Here is a 19664-nt window from a genome sequence, read left to right as displayed (position 1 = left end):
GTGAGGCTCACAGTAGGACTTAGTGATGGTGGTCACTCCAGAACACTGGCTTCGGAACAGTCCTGGTGCTGTGCTTAGGGTCATCATTCATTTAGAAGACCCGTTTGAGCCTGAGCTTTAACTTCCATGTTGATGTCTTTCTCTTTTTTTTTCATTCAATAATAAATCTGAATAGTTCATAAAACAAGTCAAATAAATATAAATGAGAAAGAGCGGATTTTGTTTAGATGTTGCTTCAGTATTGCTGCATGACGTTCTTTCAATGCGATGTCATCTACTTTGTGAAGTGCAGCAGCTCCTCCTGCGGCAAAACCCACTTCTCTAGGTCACAGTTGGGATGGGAGTCTGACGATTGGAAAGGGGCTTTATTTTTCCTCCAAATGTAGCAGTTTTGTTATTTTCTGAAGACTCAACTCGAGTGTGTCAGAAGGCTGTTTACTGGATTTTCATGTTGCTTTTGAAAGAATGGATTATCCCTGCAATAAATGAATAAATTCTAAATACTGAAGTGGAAAAGCAGAGCAACAGAAGCATTTATTGCACCCCTCATTTCAATAGACTTGCTAGTAATAAATGGTCTCAGAAATTAATTCTGGATTTCAAATATATGAATACATTTTGGTTTGTATTTGGAGAAAAAAAACATTTGGAAATGCAGACATGTGTTGTGATGCAGCTCAACAAGAAAAGCCCACCTTCGTTCACAATTCCATAACATTTTTATTTATTCTCTGTTATTACAAACCAATGTACCAATAATTACACAGAGAGGTCTAGGACTTCCCACTGTGGTATCTGAAGTACAAACCTGTCTCATGCAGTGTTGAGACACCCAAAAGTGAGACATGTCTCCCCTCAGTGGCAGACAGCGGTACTGCAGGTACGATTTTCTCAGCTCCACAGGGTAACTGGGGCAAAACCAAAGTCTTCTCTGCCTCGGATGCACACATATTCAAACGCACCTGAACCCCAGCCGTCCACTGCACAGATCAGAGGATGTTCACCTTCTTCCCGCACCGACACCAACAGAACTTCCACGTGGCTCTCCGGTCCACCGCTTTGTCCTTCAGATACACTTGGCCTCCATGTCATACAGCCGGAGAAGGTCTGAGATCACAGCGTTGATGTCTGCTTTGGTCACGTCCTCACACAGCACCTACACACACGCACAAACACACGGCGCAGACTTTCAGCTCCACACCTGGCCTCACTGAGCAGGAGGGACATCAAAGGTTGACACGCCATTTGAAACGACCCAGATTCGGCGGCCTTCAGGGATGGAGCAGGAGGTCTGAACCGAAACGAGACTTCTCTCCGTTTCAATCGGAATCGGATGACTTGCTAAATAAAACCTGTGACAAAAGAGATCTCATTTAGGAAATCGTGTGAATAGGGGGCGCAAAAAAAAGAAAAAGAAAACTAGAATTGCAGCCAACAATAAATGAATGCCTAACAGTTACATAAGCCGTCTGTGCCGTCGAAGACAGCCGTAATGTAATCCAGCTGAAGAGCGCTAGGAAACAGTCTGCATGACAGCACAAGCATCTTTGGACTAAATATTATTTTGAAGCGGTAGCACAGAAAACCTCCATACTCACACATTAGTGTAATCATTTTATTACCTACATTTTTACGTTGATGCATTTTATGGCCTGCTGTGTTATGACCCACAATGATCAGGGTGAATTGCAAGTCATATGTATATACAATATAGTCTGAACAATTGCTTTTCATCCAGCAGTGAACCAGTCTGCCTAAACCGACTTCGCTCTTCTAGTTAACTGTAGTGTTTTACTGGGATTGGATGGGAAACACACAGTGGTGTGTAATCAGGACATGGAAGGAAAATGAAATAAGGTTTTAATTTTTTTTTCTTCCATGTATTTGGATTTAAATGACAGCGTATTGAACTGAAATTTGAATTTCCCTCTGGGATTAGCAACGTATATTCATTAAAACTATTAGAAACCTATTCAGTAATTTAGAATATTAAAATGCCCATTTATTTCAGGAATGTTATCACTAAGTGAGATTACATAGATTAATTATACACAAATTGATGCTCATTTCTGTTAATTAAGATTATTTTCTGCTTACAGCCAACAAAGACATTTCAAATTAGAATATTACATCAGACCAATAACAAAAATACATTTTGACACAGAAATGTGGCCTTAACAAAAAGTTTAACCACATCAGAGGTGTTCATAGTGAGTCTGATATACCACTTACACTCTGGAGGATATCCACATGTGCATTTCCTGAAACTTCTGTCACTTTTTGTTTGACTTCATAATCTGAAAAATTTTGAGTTTTTGTCTTACAAATTTCTGACTTTACAATTTGTGTTTAGCATTGTAAATGTATGCTTTAAATTGTGGAATTTTTTTTTTATTATTCATTTTCAACAGAATTTCAACGTTTTTTTCCTCAAAAATAATGTGAAATTAATCTAACATTTTTCAGTTATTTTTTTGTTCTTTGTTTAGCAAAAATGTACTCCTCCCTGGTCAACTTTTTGTTTTCTTCTATGTACAATAACCCCGATACTTCATCAAAGGGACAGCCCTCTGACATGTGATGCACCTAAACACAATGCAGCGCTATCAGCTGTCCTAATAGAGTCTGGCTGTGTGTAACTTCATCTGCATAAGTCCAGATTTTCTGTTTCTGGCCTCAGAGGTTTGTTAGAGAACAACCAGCATCATGAAGACCAGCGAGCGCAGCAGACGGGTCGGGGTCAAAGTTTTGAGACATTTAGAGCAGAGGTGGTTCTAAAAACCATTACATGGTTTGGGATGGAGCATGATAAAAGACAATCATGGACAATAACTCAGACGCTGCAGAGGACTTGCTGCAGATGGTCTCCTTTTAAAAGGACAACAATGATACACATATAGCCAGATCTACAACGGAATGATTTCGTCAGTATATTCATATATGAATCTAGTCAAAGAACAGACCTAAAGCCACCTGAGAATCTGCAGCAAAACTTGAAAACAGATGTTCCCAGATGTTAGTTTCCATGAAGAATGGAGGAATGTTGAGCTCTTCTGATTGAGGTGGTCTTTTAAGTCTTGCAGCTGAAGCTGCAGAAAAACGATGGTTCTAGAAAGAATTGACTCAGAGGACCTGAATGCAAATACACATCAAGTTTGTTAAAAACTTTGGAGGACCAGGTTTTATTTTCCTTCCACTTCACAATATACACTATTTTGTGCTGGTCTGTCATACAATGTGGTCCCAATAGAAAAACTTTTAAGCTCTTCGATGCTTTTAAGGCGCTAAAAATATAACATTGTGGCACCTAAACATCGAAGCCTGCAAAAGAACAAACTGCTTTCCTCAAGTACTTCTGGATCAACATTGGTACCATCTGGAATATTCCGCATCAGTATTTGCCCGGCTCCAGCAGCTTGTGATAAAATCCAGATCTGGCCGAGAGCAGGCCAACTCCTGGTTGGAGTCTGCCGGCTTCCTGAAAGCTCTTTCAGTCTTCGTCTGACAGCTTAACTGCCTCTACACATCAGCTTACACTGCAATTAATTTGCACTGTGACTGTTTAACAGCTTCCAGCTATCTGACGTTTCAGCCACCGCCGCCGCCGCTTCCACATGCAGTGGTGCTTTGGCTCGTTCCGGCCCGCAGGCCTCGCAGCCGCCTGAGATCTCAATAACTTTTATGATTTACAATTTCCTGATTACTTAAAATGACATTCTAACTGCTTTCATCGACTTACGTGTCAGAAAGACACATTCCCATATGTGATGTGTTGGGTTATCTTGTCTGATTTTAAGGATTTGTATTAATGTGAGATCTACTGTAGGTTTGACTTTTAAAGATAGAAATAAAAAAAGAACTGAGCAAATGACTGAAATTAGAAAATGTTCCCCTTTGTAGGACTTAAAACTCCAATCTTTTATCACATCAGTGAACACACCGTATATAATGAGGGCTTTAAGAATAAAGTCAGAGAAAGAACAAGATGGGCAACAAGCACCTAAAAGGAAAGCTGCATTTTATTTGGTACATGCAAGCTTATTTCTGGAAAGTTGTTCTGTTTCATCCTGTTCAGTAGTCCGAATGACGCCAGTGTTTTGATAATCTGAGTTTAGAGAATGATGCTGTTCGTAATGCTAATTACTCTAATTTTGCTCACCACTAACATCAGATGCTGAAGTCTCAACCCTTGAATCAGGTTGTCTTTGTTTTGCAGCATTAGTCAAATCCTGTTAAACTGCAGAGCAGTGTAAGAGCAGCTGCTCTCTGCCTCACACACACAGTGTGACAATGCCTCTGGTCCTATTATTGCTAATGAAAACTACTCATGGTGGCAGCATGTTGACGAAGCTGTTACTGTAGTTCTAATTTGATCTTCTTGTAGATTTGTGTTCATCATTTCCTGGTTGAGGTGATGCATATCTGGACAATTATTTCCTCTGGTTTTGGCTGCTGTGCAGCTACAAGGATATATGACCTTATTCTTGACTTTTGGACAGCTTTTATGATGCGTAACCGTGGGAACAAAGCCTTGCTTTCACAAGCTGAATACACCGTGTCCCAAATTATTATGCAAGTGATATTTTCTCAGATTTTCTTAAATGGTTAATGCAAATGATGGTCAGTATAATTTTCAAGTCATGAACTATTACAGTGTAAATCAAATTTTACTGAACAAAGCTCCCCATGAGAACAGTAATTATTTCAAAAATAAAGAAACTCAAAATGCTCTGTTCCAAATTATTATGCACAGCAGATTTTCTAAACATTTTATGGATTATGAAGAACTGCAAACGGTCATTCTTTGAATGTGCAGCATTAAGTGGCCATATGTACTAAAATCAAAAGCTATTTCAATCAAAAACGTCTTAACAGACCGAGTTACATGTTAACATAGGAGCCCTGCTTTGATATCACAGCACAATTCTTGATCCATTGAACTTGTGAGTTTGTGGAAAGTTTCTGCTTGAATTTCTTTGCAGGATGTCAGAAAACCTTCCCAGAGCTGCTGGTTTGATATGAACTGCATTCCACCCTCAGATCTTCTGCTTGAGGAAACTCCAAAGGTTTTCAATAGGGTTGAGGTCAGAGGAGGATGGTGACCACACCATGAGTTTCTCCCCTTTCATGCCCATAGCAGCCAATGACACAGTGGTATTCCTTGCAGCATTCATTGTCATGATGAAGATGATTTTGCAACTGAAGGTACGGCTCTTCTTTTTGAACCATGAAAGAAAGTGATCAGTCATGTTTTCATACCTTGTCGTACGGCACTACACTATCTGATGATTTTCGTCAGCAGACAGATCTTTTCTCTTTCCCATATTGCTTGAAACCTGTGGCCTGCTTAATAATGTGGAACATCCTTCTTAAGTAGATTTCCTTTAATTGAGCTCACCAGACAAACTAATCAACCAGCTCTCTGAAATTATAGTAATTCAAAGAGCCCTGACACACAAAATTTAATAGCACAACAAAAAATGTTATCTTTATGACACTTTAATGTAATTTGCATAATAATTTGGAACACGGTGTAATACCTGAACTATTAGGAAAAAGTTCCAACCATCTCTTCCAACCATCATAATGATCTACGATCATATCCCGACTCCAATGTCTCTCTGCTCGACTTTCTAACCAAACGGCCAGACAGAGAGTGAAAGAGGAGCAGCAAAAGCAAATGAACTGGATTAGCAGAACTGCTAACAATTGATGGCATCCAGGTCATGTTGCTGTGGAATATCGTCTTTGCTGCCCTGATAGTGACCTGCTTGCATATTATGAGAATCATATGACTGCTATGCAGCAATGTTCTTCAGTGAGAGGCTGCTTCATACTTGTTGCAAGACTGACTGCTACTGGAGATCCCTTACCATCCAAAATGACTCTTTGAAGATACTTGGATGATGAGTTATGACAGCATTTAATTTTCCCATTAATTAAATTAAACCTACAACCTGTCTGACAGAGGAGTAAATGTAGCGATCATTCATTTAGTTGAGTTTTATATGTAGACATGCTCTGGGTCATAATCTAGAAATTCTGGTATTAAATGAGTAAAATGTTCAATTTACTGAGAAAGCAGAAAATAACATAATAATTTTGTTGCCATCTGTAGTTCTTAAGAGAAAGCGGAATTGTGGAAAATATCCATCAGTCGACAGAGCTCTCCAGAGATCAGAAACTGGAAAATTTCCAATCAAAGCAGTCGGCCCCATTAAATTATCCTCTCTCTGCCACTCATACACACACACACACACACACCCACACACACACACACGTTCTCACTGTTAACACACCTGCCACCACTCCTTCTCTCCAGCGGGCAGCTCCACTCCATAGCTGCTCAGCGCCAGGTAGAGTGCAGCTACCGCAATGTGTTGCGGTGTGTGGCGGATGCACATGTCTCCATGGTAACAGTCTCTCAGCAATGCCCAGGAAGTCTCAGCCACGGGGGTTCGAGACCAAGCGTGCCGGTTCACCAGTGATTTCACAGAAAGCAGGTAGTGGAGCAAATACTGCAGAGAGGGGCAGAGCGGAAAACACACTTTGCATCGAACACTAGGAATCAACAGAACACACACTTTTTGTAATCTTTTTGATGAAACAGTTACATGCATTAGGGTGTAACATCTCAGCCACTAGATGGCATTGTTTGTCCATTTTCACACCACTATGGATTTATTTAACTCCAATTGTGCAGTTTCCTTTCAACAAGCTTCATTTATATTAAAAGATGTAAAACTTTTATGAATTTCATGCAAACAGAAACACACATCAGTAGCAGCACTAGGCAATAACAGTGGCTGACAACTAGATTAGGAAGACAGGGATACATGGACGTTTGCACACACACACACCTTGTGAGGATGTTCAAAGGAGACGTGGAAGTTGAGCTGTCGTAGGATGAGGAGCTCACAGTGCACCACGCTGTCCCTTAGGTCCCAGAACTCCTTATCACATTCGAGAGGAGCACTGCCTTTGTTAAAGTACCTGAGAGACACAAACAGACAGAATGGAAAGGCTTTTCGTTTATATTTAAATTCAGCTTTCAACTTTGTCTCCAGGTGGTCTAAGGATTGTGGGAAATATCCAGCACTTCCATAGTTTCTGGACAGAACAGAAAGTCCTGTAACCTGAACAGCGTGACGATGGATGTGTCGCCACTGACGTCTCACAAAGCCCAACTCCACACATATATTGTACTTTTAAGAACATTTTTAAGTTGTTAGTTTTAGGTTGTTACCCTTAGTTATTGTACGCATCACATAAAAGCTTTTTTTTTTAAAAAAAAAATAAGATCAATAGATAAACTATACAAAGAGAGACCAACCCACAGGGGAAAGAGGGAAAAATATATAAATAACTTTTAAAAACAAAATCCAACTCACATTTAGACATTTCCCTCTTTTCATGAACGCATCCTTTTGTTAAAGTTTTAAAGATGTAGGCTATATGTCGCATTAGGCCAGAGGTCTGCAACCTGAGGTTCAGGAGGCACAAGTGGCTCTTCAGTGTCATGGCTTATAGTGCCATAATAATAATAACAATATTATTATTACTATTAATAACAAGAATGATATTATTGTAATCATATTATTATTGATATATTAATTATTATTAATAATAAGTAATCACATGTATTATTCCAATAATAATAAGAAGAAGAAGAATATTTTTTAATATTGAGTTGAATTCAGTTTTCAGTAGGTTATTTTTTCGCCATTGAATAAGCGCATTGAATTTCCGTAACAGAAAATTTTTATACATCTATTTTTTATCTTTAGGTTGGAAACTGATTTTGTGTTGGGTTTTTTTTTTTCACTTTTTTTGACAAATAAGTTACAAATAATAATAATAACAAATAATACTTATCCATGTGTACTACCTGTGGCTCACATTGATGATGTCCCGGGTCCGGATGTGTTGCTCCTCCACTTTTCCAGCCAAGTACAAGCAGCTCATGGCCACCAGGTAGGGTTCATAAACACGGGATGTGACCCGCTGGAAGAAACGATGGTACAACACACAGGCCGTTGCCACGGGTACTGAGCGCATACAGAGCTTCACTCCTGAGCAACAAGAAGCCAAGCAGAGAAGATTAGAAGGTTTTCCATCTTACCTCCTTACAACTGAGTCACACACATTATGCATTTCTGTGATGATGGACCTGTTTCAATGAACCGTGGTCCTCTTACACTATATTAGCCAAGTTTGCATCTGAATATGCAGAGGGGAAGAGGGTTTTTCTAATACATTCCCCCCAAATGTATATACCTTATATAAACTCTAGTTTAAATTCTTTTGCTCTCTCACATGTAGACTGCATGGTCCTAAATTATGTTAAATGACAAGGGCCAACCCTTGGCCCACCTCCCCACCTGTTTCCATTATGAAGCGACACACACGAAAGTGAGTCTTCGTGTCCCACGTGGGCTCCGACCCAGCGTCCCTCCTGCCCGACGGCCGGGGTTCTTCTGCCCCAGCAGATACCCGACAGGACGGACCCTCCATGACACCTGGGCCCGAAAGAAAACCACAAAACCCAAACTGTCTCTGAGAGCCTAAAGAACAACGTGGGCGTTAAAACTGTTCCTCTCCGTAAATTCCTTCACACTTTAAGGCAGCCCCTAAATTAATTTCAACATTTTTCAGAGAAAAAAAAACTGGGACGGCGGGGAAAGGAGAAGTTGCTAAACGTTTATCGTTTCATTTAGCTAGCTCTGTTGTATCGCGCAACGTTCATTCTGACACCGGAAGAAAAATATATAAGCTTCCGCCCAATGATTTCAAAATAAAAGTAACTTGAAGATTGACCTTTGAACTGGGTTGTCAAGAATTAAATATAATTAAATACGGAAATGTTCTTTGTTTGACATTTCTTGCGGGTTTTTAATTATCTTGGTTTGGTCGAACAGCAAAGACAAGACATGCTCCACACTTGACGCTAGAATCTACACAGTTTTTCCACAGACTAGAATGCGAATATTTTCCATAAGTGTATGTGTTCATGTGAATTGTTCTGAAGATGTGTGCGATAACATTTATTCATATATTTATTCTTTCACGAACAATGACAGTTCATGTACTTTCCCCCCATATTGCTTTTATTTTTGCGTTAGCTCTGTGAGTTCTCTAGCAACATTGCGGCATCTCGAATACTAACAGTTTTTCTGCTACAACATTGTTTTTGTAAGATTTTACGTTGCATGTTAATGTCTCGTTTGAGATGTCTGAAGTTTCAAACCTGCTTTCTTAAACGCACAAAGGGCCGTCCCTCAGAAACATCCTGTAAAAAAGGGAGAGAAAAAATACATCCAAAGTACTTGGACTATTTTTCAGTTATTTTCAGGCAAATATGAACACGCGTTAAAAGATTGATTTTCAACCACTTCTCTGCACCAAAGAGTCAAGAATATGTGAGCACAATTTTGCTTGGCTAAACTTAAAGTTGTACATATGTGACATTTTAAACTGACATTAATTGTTATTTCTCTGACTATATGACAGAAATAAGTGTATATGCAAATTTATTGAGGGCTCGTTTGCGAGGTAGTACAACAATAATAATAATAATAATAAAATCTCCCTTGTCCTAGATGGTTTCCGTAGTTTTCTTTTCAGCAGCGTTCAGATTAACAGAGTTGCTAAGCGACCAGTCAACAACACAACAGATTCGGACGGTAGCAGATGCAGCAATGTCTTCCAATTTCTCAGCCAACCAGGTAAACTCACTTCGTGTAAACGGCAAGAAATGACATATTGTTTTTCTAACTTCGTAAAGTAATTTTTTATATATATATTTTTTTGGATAAAAGTATGAGGGCACCTTTGGATCCAAGAGGCTGCAGAACTGGTGCACATCTAAAGACTTTAAAGAGGTAGTTATGGAAATCAACAGCCTGTTCCTGCTATGATTATCTGTAAATATCGTCGCCTTACTAAAATAAAGGCATAAGTAATCCTTTCCTAAAAGCCCCCCAGAAATCATCTTTTGGCAAAAAGGAGATGGTGATTTTATTTATTTATTTATTTATTTATTAAAAAGAAAAAGATTATTTTCGGAAGGTGACGATATTGTGGGTTTCCCTGTTTGCAGCGACCCAGTGCACACGTGGGTCACACCTCCTTCATTGTGAACAGCAGGGGTCATCTGCTCCCAGGGGTGAAGGTCTGCGCACAAAACTATTCACTTGTTCTGTTTTCATTTGAGGCAGTCTCTGATTGGACCATTCTGCATGTCTCTAATGCGGTTTACAGAAAGGCATAACCTGGCCAGATTTTAAGGGCACTTGGGATTTACCGACTCGTATCCCAGCCCACCACATCAACCCAACTGCCCGTTCAAAGGACGGTCTCAGGAGACTCAAGTTGTGGGGAATCTGCCCACCACAGGAGGGGAAATCAGAATCAGGCAGAGGCAGCAGGAACACAGATGTTGGCAAGCAGGTCAGGTCCACACAAACAGTGTGATACGTTCACCTCCTCCTTTCAGCTCCCTTACTGAAGGATCTCCACAACAGATTATCTGCCTCCATCTTGTCACTCCAACCCTTTGCACGTCCTGATCGCTGCTCTTTCCTCGTCCAGCATTTTTGAGGAATGTGAAAATTGGGACAATTTACTAGCAATCTTGCTGCAGCCAAAATGAATCAGTCTGACTCTCATAAATCAAGCCAAACCAAAGTAAATTTTTTGTGCTGTGTTTAAAAGAAAATGTTCAAAATTGATTTTTATGAGGTGCTCATGATTTGCTGCTTTTACATTCGTTTTAAATCTATTTATTTTGGTCGTGGGTAACAGGGCAAGTCACTGTGTCAGAGGGGTAAGCAACGATAGTAGTAAGTTAACAGTAGGAAAAGTGCAGAGAGGTAGAACCTAATTAAATGTGGCTATAATGACTATGCAATTTATAATAGCTATATTAACATTTTGTTTTCAAAAATACTGTAGGAGTAAAATTATCACAGCAAATTTTTTAATCATATTTTAGTACTTTTATATTGAATAATCCTAGTTCACGACCCCCCCAGTGGAGACCCAGCTCCATCACGGTTCTAAAGTGACCCTATCAAGATAAATTAATAAATGTCGTTTCTTCTTCTTGTAACAGTTTGGACACTTCAGGTTGTGTCAATAGAGTTGCTATGTTGCACACCTATGCAACATGAAATAAAAAGAACAGCCGCTTCCTGACCCGGTTACTTACCTGAGTTAACTCTCACAGTACTGGACTGTGTAGAAGTGGTCCTTAGCCATTTCACTGCAGGGGGAGAGTAACCAAACAGCAAAGTGCTTCCAACACATTTTTTTTCCTTTTTATTTAAAAGAAAAACAGAGTACATGAAGCGTTACATGGACACAAATGTAATGCTGTGTCCACAAGAGCTAGTAGTTCCCAGGGACTACTAGCTCTTGTAATCAATGCTTAACAATTTAAAGAGCATGTCGTAAATTCTACATTGTAAAAACTCCTGTTGAGGTCACACTGCAAGTGGCGTGTGGGAGTGTATTAATCCGACAAATCTGTAATTTTATGGCAGGAATAACATAGTGCTGTCTGAACATCAGCACACTCACCTGTGAATATCAGTTTTTCCTTCCTTGTTCCGCATGACTTACCACCATGAAGAACTCAAATAAAGAATTTTCCAATATTCCAGACCGTAAGACGAATCCATTCTTCCAAATTAAAGGCTATAACTAAGTCCTGATTTGCTAAAATAGAAAAACTGCAAAAGATCATTTCAGACTGTGTTTTAAAGATATTTAATGATTATTAAACTCCATTTAGTGTCTAAAGCTGCCCTCATGTTCCAGATCTCATATTCACTAAATGTTAGCTAGGTGGAGCATTTAGAGCACATGTGTCAAACTCAAGGCTCAGAGGCAAAATCCAGCCCACCATAAGTTTATTGTGGCTTGCTAGCCACCACAAAAACAGCTTTCACAATTACAATTATGCGTTTAAATATTATTTTATCAATCAAATCAACGCTGTTTTTATCTGCATTCCACCAAATTCCATCAATGTGAAAAGCTGTCCTGTAATATAAGTATTACAGAACAAACTCCTTCTACCATCGCCACCAGACGTTTGCTTTTATGCTAATTTGGTACAACTTTATATTGACTTTTTTATTTTTGATTACGAGAAGCTACAGTACATATAGGAGAAGTGGTTGGTCTAATTATTACAAGAAAAAAATAAATTAGAAATCTATAAAAATACTCAACAATAACAAATTCATTGATTACAGCATTTTTCATGTTTAAGGTTTCTTTGTGTACGTCCAGAGCTCGGTGGCCCCAGGTGCCTTAATAATGGGGCTTTTTGTCTTTTCCTGGTAGATGTTTCAACTTTCATTCAAAAGGTTTTTTTTTAACCCCCAGTTTGACCCAGAATATGTAACTTACCACATGCAGGAAGTAAAAATTCTAACAGATCAAGTTTTGCCAGTTTTACTTGGGGAATGCCAGACGGAAAGAGTCAGTCGTGTTCTTCGAGTTACTGATCCTTTTGTTGTGACTGTGAGTCATTTAGGTTGTTTTCACCTCGGAGGTGTTTACCAACCCAAGCAACATGAGGCGTTTCAGTCCCAATTCAAGTCTGAATGGTTCCGAAACTGCCCTGGGGAGTATAGTACAGGTGTTCTCTCTCTTCTGTTCGTGACAATACTGTACACTGTAATCGGAGAGTAACTGGGATACATTTGAGCTGAGTTCTGAGGTGCACTAGACAACTTTTATAGTCGTCAGAGATTTTGAAAGGACTCGGTGTGCACCCTATCAGCTAGGCGCAGGGGTGGGCAATCCTGGTCCTCGAGGGCCGGTGTCCTGCAACGCTTAGATGTCTCCCTGGTCCAACACACGTGAATCCAACAGCTGAATCACTTCCTAAGTGCAATCAAGTTCTCAAGAGTCCTGCTAATGACCTCATTGTTTGACTCAGGTGTGCTGAAGTAGAGATACATCTAAAAGTTGCAGGAGACCGGCCCTCGAGGCCCGGAGTTGCCCACCCCTGACTGCTAGGGGATCACAGACTGCAGGTTTTTCCACAACAACTTAAGCCACATTTGGATAGAAATGTAACTATTGATTGGGATGTTCAAAAACAAAAAATATATATATATCTGCTTGTGGGCCTCAATTTCACAGTGTAATGTAAACAGTCCCATCTGTGTTGTAGTAGATTTGTCTTTTCCTACCGTCTCTTGCTGCTGCAAATATTTGCACTGCATCCTTTGAATGAGTCTTGCGGTTCATTTCAAAAAGGGCCGGTCACAGCTAAGTGCTCTCTGCACACATCCTCATAGTTGCAGGCCTTGCATGGGCTGATGCAGGGAAAGGCTGAGGTTGTTTTGATGAAGTCTTCCCAAATCAGAATGCAAAACACAGAAAATATTTTTGGAAAACCCCGTATGCCACACATATATGAGGGGGTCAGAAACAATTAAGTCAAAGCTTCTCAAATTTATTATATTTACGCTTCGAATTAAGGAAAGGTTCCCTGATGTCTTTGACCATCGGAGGCTCATTTAAAGATAAAAATGGTCGTATTGGGAATGCTGCTGCATATCCAAGTTTTGGGAGTGTGTAGTTAAAGAGACACGTGAAATTGTAAAAAAAATTAACTTTTTGAACATCGAGGGCAATTTGTATTGGTGCTGCTTTCCCCCAGTTAAAGGGATAAAAGGTAAATAACTAGAGTTGATTAGCAGACTATAATCTTCTTAATTTTCTCTTGTATTCTGCAAAACTGGATCAGTTGTTTTTTTGGGGCCTGCCCATAGCAATGCATAGGGATGTAATCCCTATGCATTGCATGGCAGGCACCTATTGTTCTACACCTCAAAATAACTGCCGCTTCCTACTACCGTTAATGCGGCTCGTACCGCTGCATGCCCCCTCACAATATATATATCAAAACGTGAGGCTCAATCCCGTGAGGGGAGCTATTACTTTTGTTGGCATTTCGAGTAACTGTGGCGACATAATTAACAAAAAACGAGCCAAATTCAACTCAAAACAAAAGTCTAACTGACACAAAACAGTGTCAGTTAGACTCAAAATAGACATAGAATTTAGTCTGCCTCTCTGAACTGCTCTTTAGAACTACAATGACTGAAGGTTAGAACTACAACATGGCGGACACTGAGTGCCTACAAAAGAGGTCTGAGCTGAATGTCAGAACTACAAACATGGAGGAACTGTCAGTTACTACAGAGGAGGACTGAGCTGGCCTTTAGAACTACTTGTGTTTTGGGCTTTTTATAACTGATTTTACCCAACCATTGTTACACATGATATTAGTTTAGCTCTTTGAAATGAAGCATACTGAAAATTTCAAAATAAAACCCTTGAATATTTTTACATCAGATAATTGCTCTTTTTGGCTTTATGTGACTTTTTTATCCAAAGCAGCACTGTTACACATGGGATTAGTGTGGCAATTTAAAATTAAGCTTAACAAAAATTTCAAAATAAAAGCCTTGACAATTTTTACATCAGATAATTGCTCTTTTGAGCATTATATAACTGATTTAACCCAGCAATTGTTACACATGGGAGTAGTTTGGCACTTTGAAATGAAGCTTAACAAAAATTTCAAAATAAAAGCCTTGAGAAATCTTACATTAGGTAATTGCTCTTTTGAGCAATAAATAACTGATTTAACCCAATGACTATTAGACATGGGATTAGTTTGGACCTTTGAAATTAAGCTTAACAAAAATTTCAAAATAAAAGCCTCAACATGCCCCTGAGGTTAGTGCACCGCCGCAGGCGGTGCAATAATATTATTCTGCATTATCTTTTTCTCTCAGGTCAGGGAACTGCCTTGCGCAGCAAGGCAGTTCATTAGCATTAGCATTTTAGCTTATATAAGCTATTAGCTATTTATTTGACTTATTAGCCATGTTTAGTCTACTGAATGGAGTAATACCATTATAGAAAACATCCCAGTGATGTCCCACATGCTACTGACAGCAATCACGCTAACATTAGCATTTTTGCTAATTTTAGCTGATACACTTACTTTATCATACTGAATGGTGCAAGTCAATGTTAGTAAACATTCTTGTCATTGTATTCATATGATTGCAGCTTTCTTTAGCATTGATGCTAATTTGTAGCATCAGAACGCTGGGTCCAAACCGACGGGCACACTTTGGCAGGCCCCGGTTAAATTTCTTCAGGAATTTTCTAGTTTCTACTTGCTCTACTTTAAAAATAAATAAGTGTTAAAACAAAAAAGGAAAACAGTGTTCTAATCATGTGCAATCAGGGTTTTTTTTGTTTCAGTTTCTTTCTTTAATCCTCTTTCTTTACTTTTTTTAAATATATAAAGTCAGTATTTTCTAGTGTTAAAGAAACTCAGCTCTCGTGAGGTACCCTAATTTATTTTTACAACTGTACATCTTCAGGCCTAAATTTGGTTTTAAAAAACTGCTTTTTGTGTCCCTAAATAACAGGCCGTCGATATCAGAAAAAAACATTTTGAGGACGTTTCTTCAGTAATGTCTTGAAGAAGATACATTTCTAATGTTGTGTGTTCTGTAGAAGCAGATTGTGCACATTTTAACTGAGAGAAAAGTGAATCACAATAGGCTCTCTTTCTTTTTTTTTTCTTTCCAAGTAGCATCAGCCCCAGTAGAGTAATTAAGTCACTTTGGAGAGGTTTGGGAATAAACAACTTCCCTTTTCCCGTTGGGAAATTAATACCAATATAAAATGTGAAGTGCTAACTGCTGTGTCTTCTGATGATACATTAGATTCTTCCCCTGAATCCCATATAAATAAAATACTACATGTAAGTTAAAAATTAATTCATTTGTGGGGATTTAATGTGGAAAAAAATATGTTAAAACAAACAAAACAAGGAAGCAAAAACTAAGCAAATGCCAACAAGTGCGTGTTTTTTTTTTTTGTTTTTTTTTTTTTAAAAAGCGTTTCTCGTTAGATGTGGCCTGCAGAACATAAAAAGCAAGTCAGAAATCTAAAATTCACACAAACCTCAAACACTGTGATTTCTCAATGTTCTATGAGTAAAAGAAGAAAAACTCTCAAATTATTATGCAAATTTTAAATAATCTTTTGATTTCCACTATTTTTACTTTTGGAAAGACAAACAGCTTCCACTATGACTTAATGAATAAATCCTAGAACCGTCTGATCTGAGCCCAAAACCCAACACGACAATGTAAAGTTTATCGTCGCTGGCATTACGTAATAATCATTCAGAAGCGCTGGCAGGAGCTGAGCTGTTTTCTCCAGGCTTGCAGCTAAAAATAAGTTTGTTCATCGATTCTTGCTTCTGCCTTTAAAATGTTATGACAAGGTTCCCAACATTGCAGCTACACACAGAGTCCTACAGGGGGAAACAACTTTATTTGGGTTTTGCCTGAGTGGAGTTCTACACCCCCCAAAAATTCAAAGCTAACAAAGTTGGTGCCAAATGTTTCTGCTACATTTGTGCAGCAACAATGTTTTGTTTATTCTGCTATCATTAATAGTAGTAATAAATGTTTAAAGAGGTCATGAAAGGTCAACTAGACTCCTTCAAATCAAACAAGGTCAAAGGTCGACCTTTTAACTCTTAAACTTTCATTAATGTCTTCGAGTCAAAAGCAGCACATTTCATCAGCACAAACCAGCAATGCCATGGCAGAGTTGATTGACACCAATTGTGTTTGATTTTGTGAAATTGAGAGGCATGGGCTTGACCCCTGGTGACCTCTGGAAACTTTTTTTTTATCAATATCTTTAAAAAGACACACAAACAAAAAAGGTTTCCTGCACAAACATGGCAAACAATAGACACCAATTTCGTGTAATTTGGATAATGTGGGGGTGGAGGTTGATCTTTTGACCTTTAAACTTTTGTAAATATCTGCAAAGCAGAAGCAGCACAAATAAAAAAATGTTTTTGCTGAAGACCAGCTAAAACGTTCGACACAAATTTCGATCGATCTGAAGAACGGGAATTTAATTTGAATCTCCGTCCCTGGAACATGACAGAGAAACAACAGTACACCCTGGACAGGTCGCCAGTCCGTAGCAGATACAGTTGTCTACTTTTAGGCTATTGCTCTGGCTGCTAATTAAGCTAGCTGCTACTGCTAACAATGACAATAATGCGAATGAGTTTTTCTGGGAAGTCGGACCTTCAGTCTGTGGTGCCAGAACTGAACCTGTTTTACTTCCACGTCAGCAAACCAGTATGACTGGCTGCTTTGGATGTAAATACTAGTAGGAATACAAGCTGATAATGTATTTGTCTCTGTGTTGTGCCTTCAAACATTAATGGTTATAAACAGACATTGTACAATAAATTGCTGCTCAACAATCTCCAACTTTCCCTATTTGAATTCCAACATCAGGATATTTCTCCTTGTATTTCCACCTGGGATCTGAGTGAAACTGAACGCACCATAAAGGTTAACACAGGATTAAAAGTTACATAAAATGTTTACTTGAGAAACTATGTATATAATGAACGTGAAAGAAATACGTAAATAAAGAAAATACATTATAAAAAAATGACTGCAAAATGCAATAATTTTTCTACTGGCTTTTATCCTTTTCAGTATAAAAAAGGATAGTGTAGTTGGCAAACAATACTCTATTTTATAAGTTCTCATACCTCAGCAAATAAGAGCAGCAGTGAAACTGTAAAATTGAAAAACCAGAAGAATTTCTCATCTTTAATTGTTTTGTGTGTATGTGGCCCTCTTTGGTATCTTCTTCCATTGTGCTTTTTTAACTTTGATAATCCATCGTTTTATAATAATAATATACAATAAACTCTCTTTCAGACCAGCGAGGACGCACCTGAGCAAGCTGCTGACCCATCTAAAGTCCGGTCGGAGTCTCAGAACCGCTCCGTCGCTGGGAGTGGGAGCCAGGGCTCACAGAGACGTGAGCCTGGATCTCCTGCTCAACAAAACCTTCAAGCCGCACAGAAGGACAAGCCAACAAGTGCAACTGAAAAGAGTCCGTCTTTGACAAGTAGAGTTGGCAGTGAAACCCAAGACATACCAGAGTCCATACTGGGAACGCCACACAGAATTATACGGTACACCAAGGCAAATGTCATGAATAAAGAGTGACATTATAAAACGTGGTTTTCAGGAAGTCAGAGTTCAACTTATTGCAGACTACTGAGGCATTTGGAGTCCAATACTTTTGGAAATATGTAATGATACTGTACCTGATTTAATCTGTTTGCAGAGTTTCTCAGTGTTTTTTTGTTTTGTTTTTTCAAATAAAGTGTGATTATTAATACATTTTTGGTACCTAATATCTAAAGGCAACCTTCTATAAATGTTTGATTGTTTCTAAATAATCTGAACTGTCTCTTTAAAGGGGGGCATTATGAAAAATCATGTTTTGGGTTTTTCATCATACTATAATCTTACTGCCTCACATACCTGGAGTGTTCTTTGGTTCTTTTATGCATGATTGTGAAATCCTCGAATCTCCCCTGGCAACCATTCAGGGGTACCTAACCGTTTGCTCATACAAAGCACCGCCTATTTAGCCGAAGCTCCTCCCCCAGAGCTGGGGTCTCCAGCCGAACCTGGGACAGATCAGTCCCCATGGAAACACAAGAGGAGCCGCCCGCAGGCCAGAGAGGCGCTAGCTAGGAGAATTTGAACTAGAAGGTAAAAAATGATAACAGAAGCTGTTCCAACAATTTTACTAGTAACAAACACATTCAAAGCAAATGAAACATGTTTAACAGACTTGCGTGATTTGGATAGAAGCTGCCGTCCCAGCTCTGTGTGTCTCATTGTTCTGTCAGCTGATCGGTGTTATGAGTTCCAGCGTCCTTGAACGCAACAAAAGAAAAAGGGATTGTTTTCCTCCAGCTCATCCACCATGCATGTCTCTGGCAGATAATGCATGTCAGTCTCAATTTGGATCAAAAGATTAGAATTTTGATCAAAGATGTTTCTATCGATGTAAATAAGCTGCTGTGGAATTCAGGTTAACACGTTAAAACCCCTCGACTGTCTCCCTCAAAATGCTTGCATGTGAGTCAGTGGGTCCATGAGGACACCGATGTCGTCATGACAGTTAAAGGGTTAAGATAACTTCATAATATTATTTTTTGTTGCCCCATTTACACTTCTATTTTCCATTCACTTAAGCTGGTTTCATAGTGAGGAGACAAACGGTATTATAGTTGCTCAATGGAAAGGGATTAGCGTGTTGAAATGATGTTAATGGAGAGCTGCAATAATAACAGCTGGATGAGCCAAAGGCCATTTTGTACCTGGTGTGTACTGTAAACGTTCACAGGACACAGCAGGGATTATCAGATTAACTGATGGACTCCCTCTTTCTGAGATTTTGTCCTGTTTTCTTTTCTTTTTTTTTACCAACATCAGAACAAAAACATGCGTTCCAACAAGTTTATATTGTGTTATTGACTTATAAATATATCTGTCGGCAGTTTTAACCAAATAAATACTTGTTGGGTAAAATTTACTTCTGCTCATGCCAGATTGCTCAGGAGTTCTTCTTTTCTTTCACACTTTTGAAAACAATTTTAACTGACTGCCACACATGCACGAGCGGATATAACCTTCAGTAAATGGAGATATAATGTGGTATTTTTAGATTTATCTGAAACAAAATCAGTAACAGTCTAAATTGTT

At 38.9% G+C, this 19664-nt stretch overlaps 2 protein-coding genes across 3 annotated transcripts; one reads left to right on the top strand and one right to left on the bottom strand.

Annotated features, from left to right (window-relative positions):
* Nucleotides 1–700: 700 nt before the first annotated feature.
* ccnq (cyclin Q) lies at nucleotides 701–8760 on the bottom strand. 2 transcript variants are annotated; one of them, XM_005804834.3, is made up of 5 exons: nucleotides 8382–8760; nucleotides 7889–8072; nucleotides 6861–6993; nucleotides 6300–6518; nucleotides 701–1156 (listed from the first exon to the last, which is right to left on the bottom strand). In XM_005804834.3, the coding sequence occupies exons 1-5, from the start codon at nucleotides 8512–8514 to the stop codon at nucleotides 1067–1069; spliced, it is 759 nt and encodes a 252-aa protein (XP_005804891.1). In that variant the 5' UTR covers nucleotides 8515–8760; the 3' UTR covers nucleotides 701–1066. The 2 variants fall into 2 exon arrangements, with proteins under 2 accessions (XP_005804891.1, XP_023189552.1); XM_023333784.1 differs by having other exon boundaries at nucleotides 1063–1352.
* Nucleotides 8761–9658: 898 nt separating this feature from the next.
* cfap126 (cilia and flagella associated protein 126) lies at nucleotides 9659–18315 on the top strand. The gene is made up of 5 exons (XM_014470912.2): nucleotides 9659–9725; nucleotides 9819–9881; nucleotides 10100–10171; nucleotides 10261–10449; nucleotides 17817–18315. Exons 1-5 carry the CDS (start codon nucleotides 9699–9701, stop codon nucleotides 18108–18110), a joined length of 645 nt encoding a protein of 214 aa, XP_014326398.1. The 5' UTR covers nucleotides 9659–9698; the 3' UTR covers nucleotides 18111–18315.
* Nucleotides 18316–19664: the final 1349 nt, after the last annotated feature.

The sequence above is a fragment of the Xiphophorus maculatus genome, chromosome 1 (genome assembly GCF_002775205.1).
Source record: "Xiphophorus maculatus strain JP 163 A chromosome 1, X_maculatus-5.0-male, whole genome shotgun sequence".
In the NCBI taxonomy this organism is placed as follows: Eukaryota; Metazoa; Chordata; class Actinopteri; order Cyprinodontiformes; family Poeciliidae; genus Xiphophorus; species Xiphophorus maculatus.
Note: the sequence above shows the minus strand (reverse complement) of the source record. Positions and strands in the feature narration are given on the sequence as shown.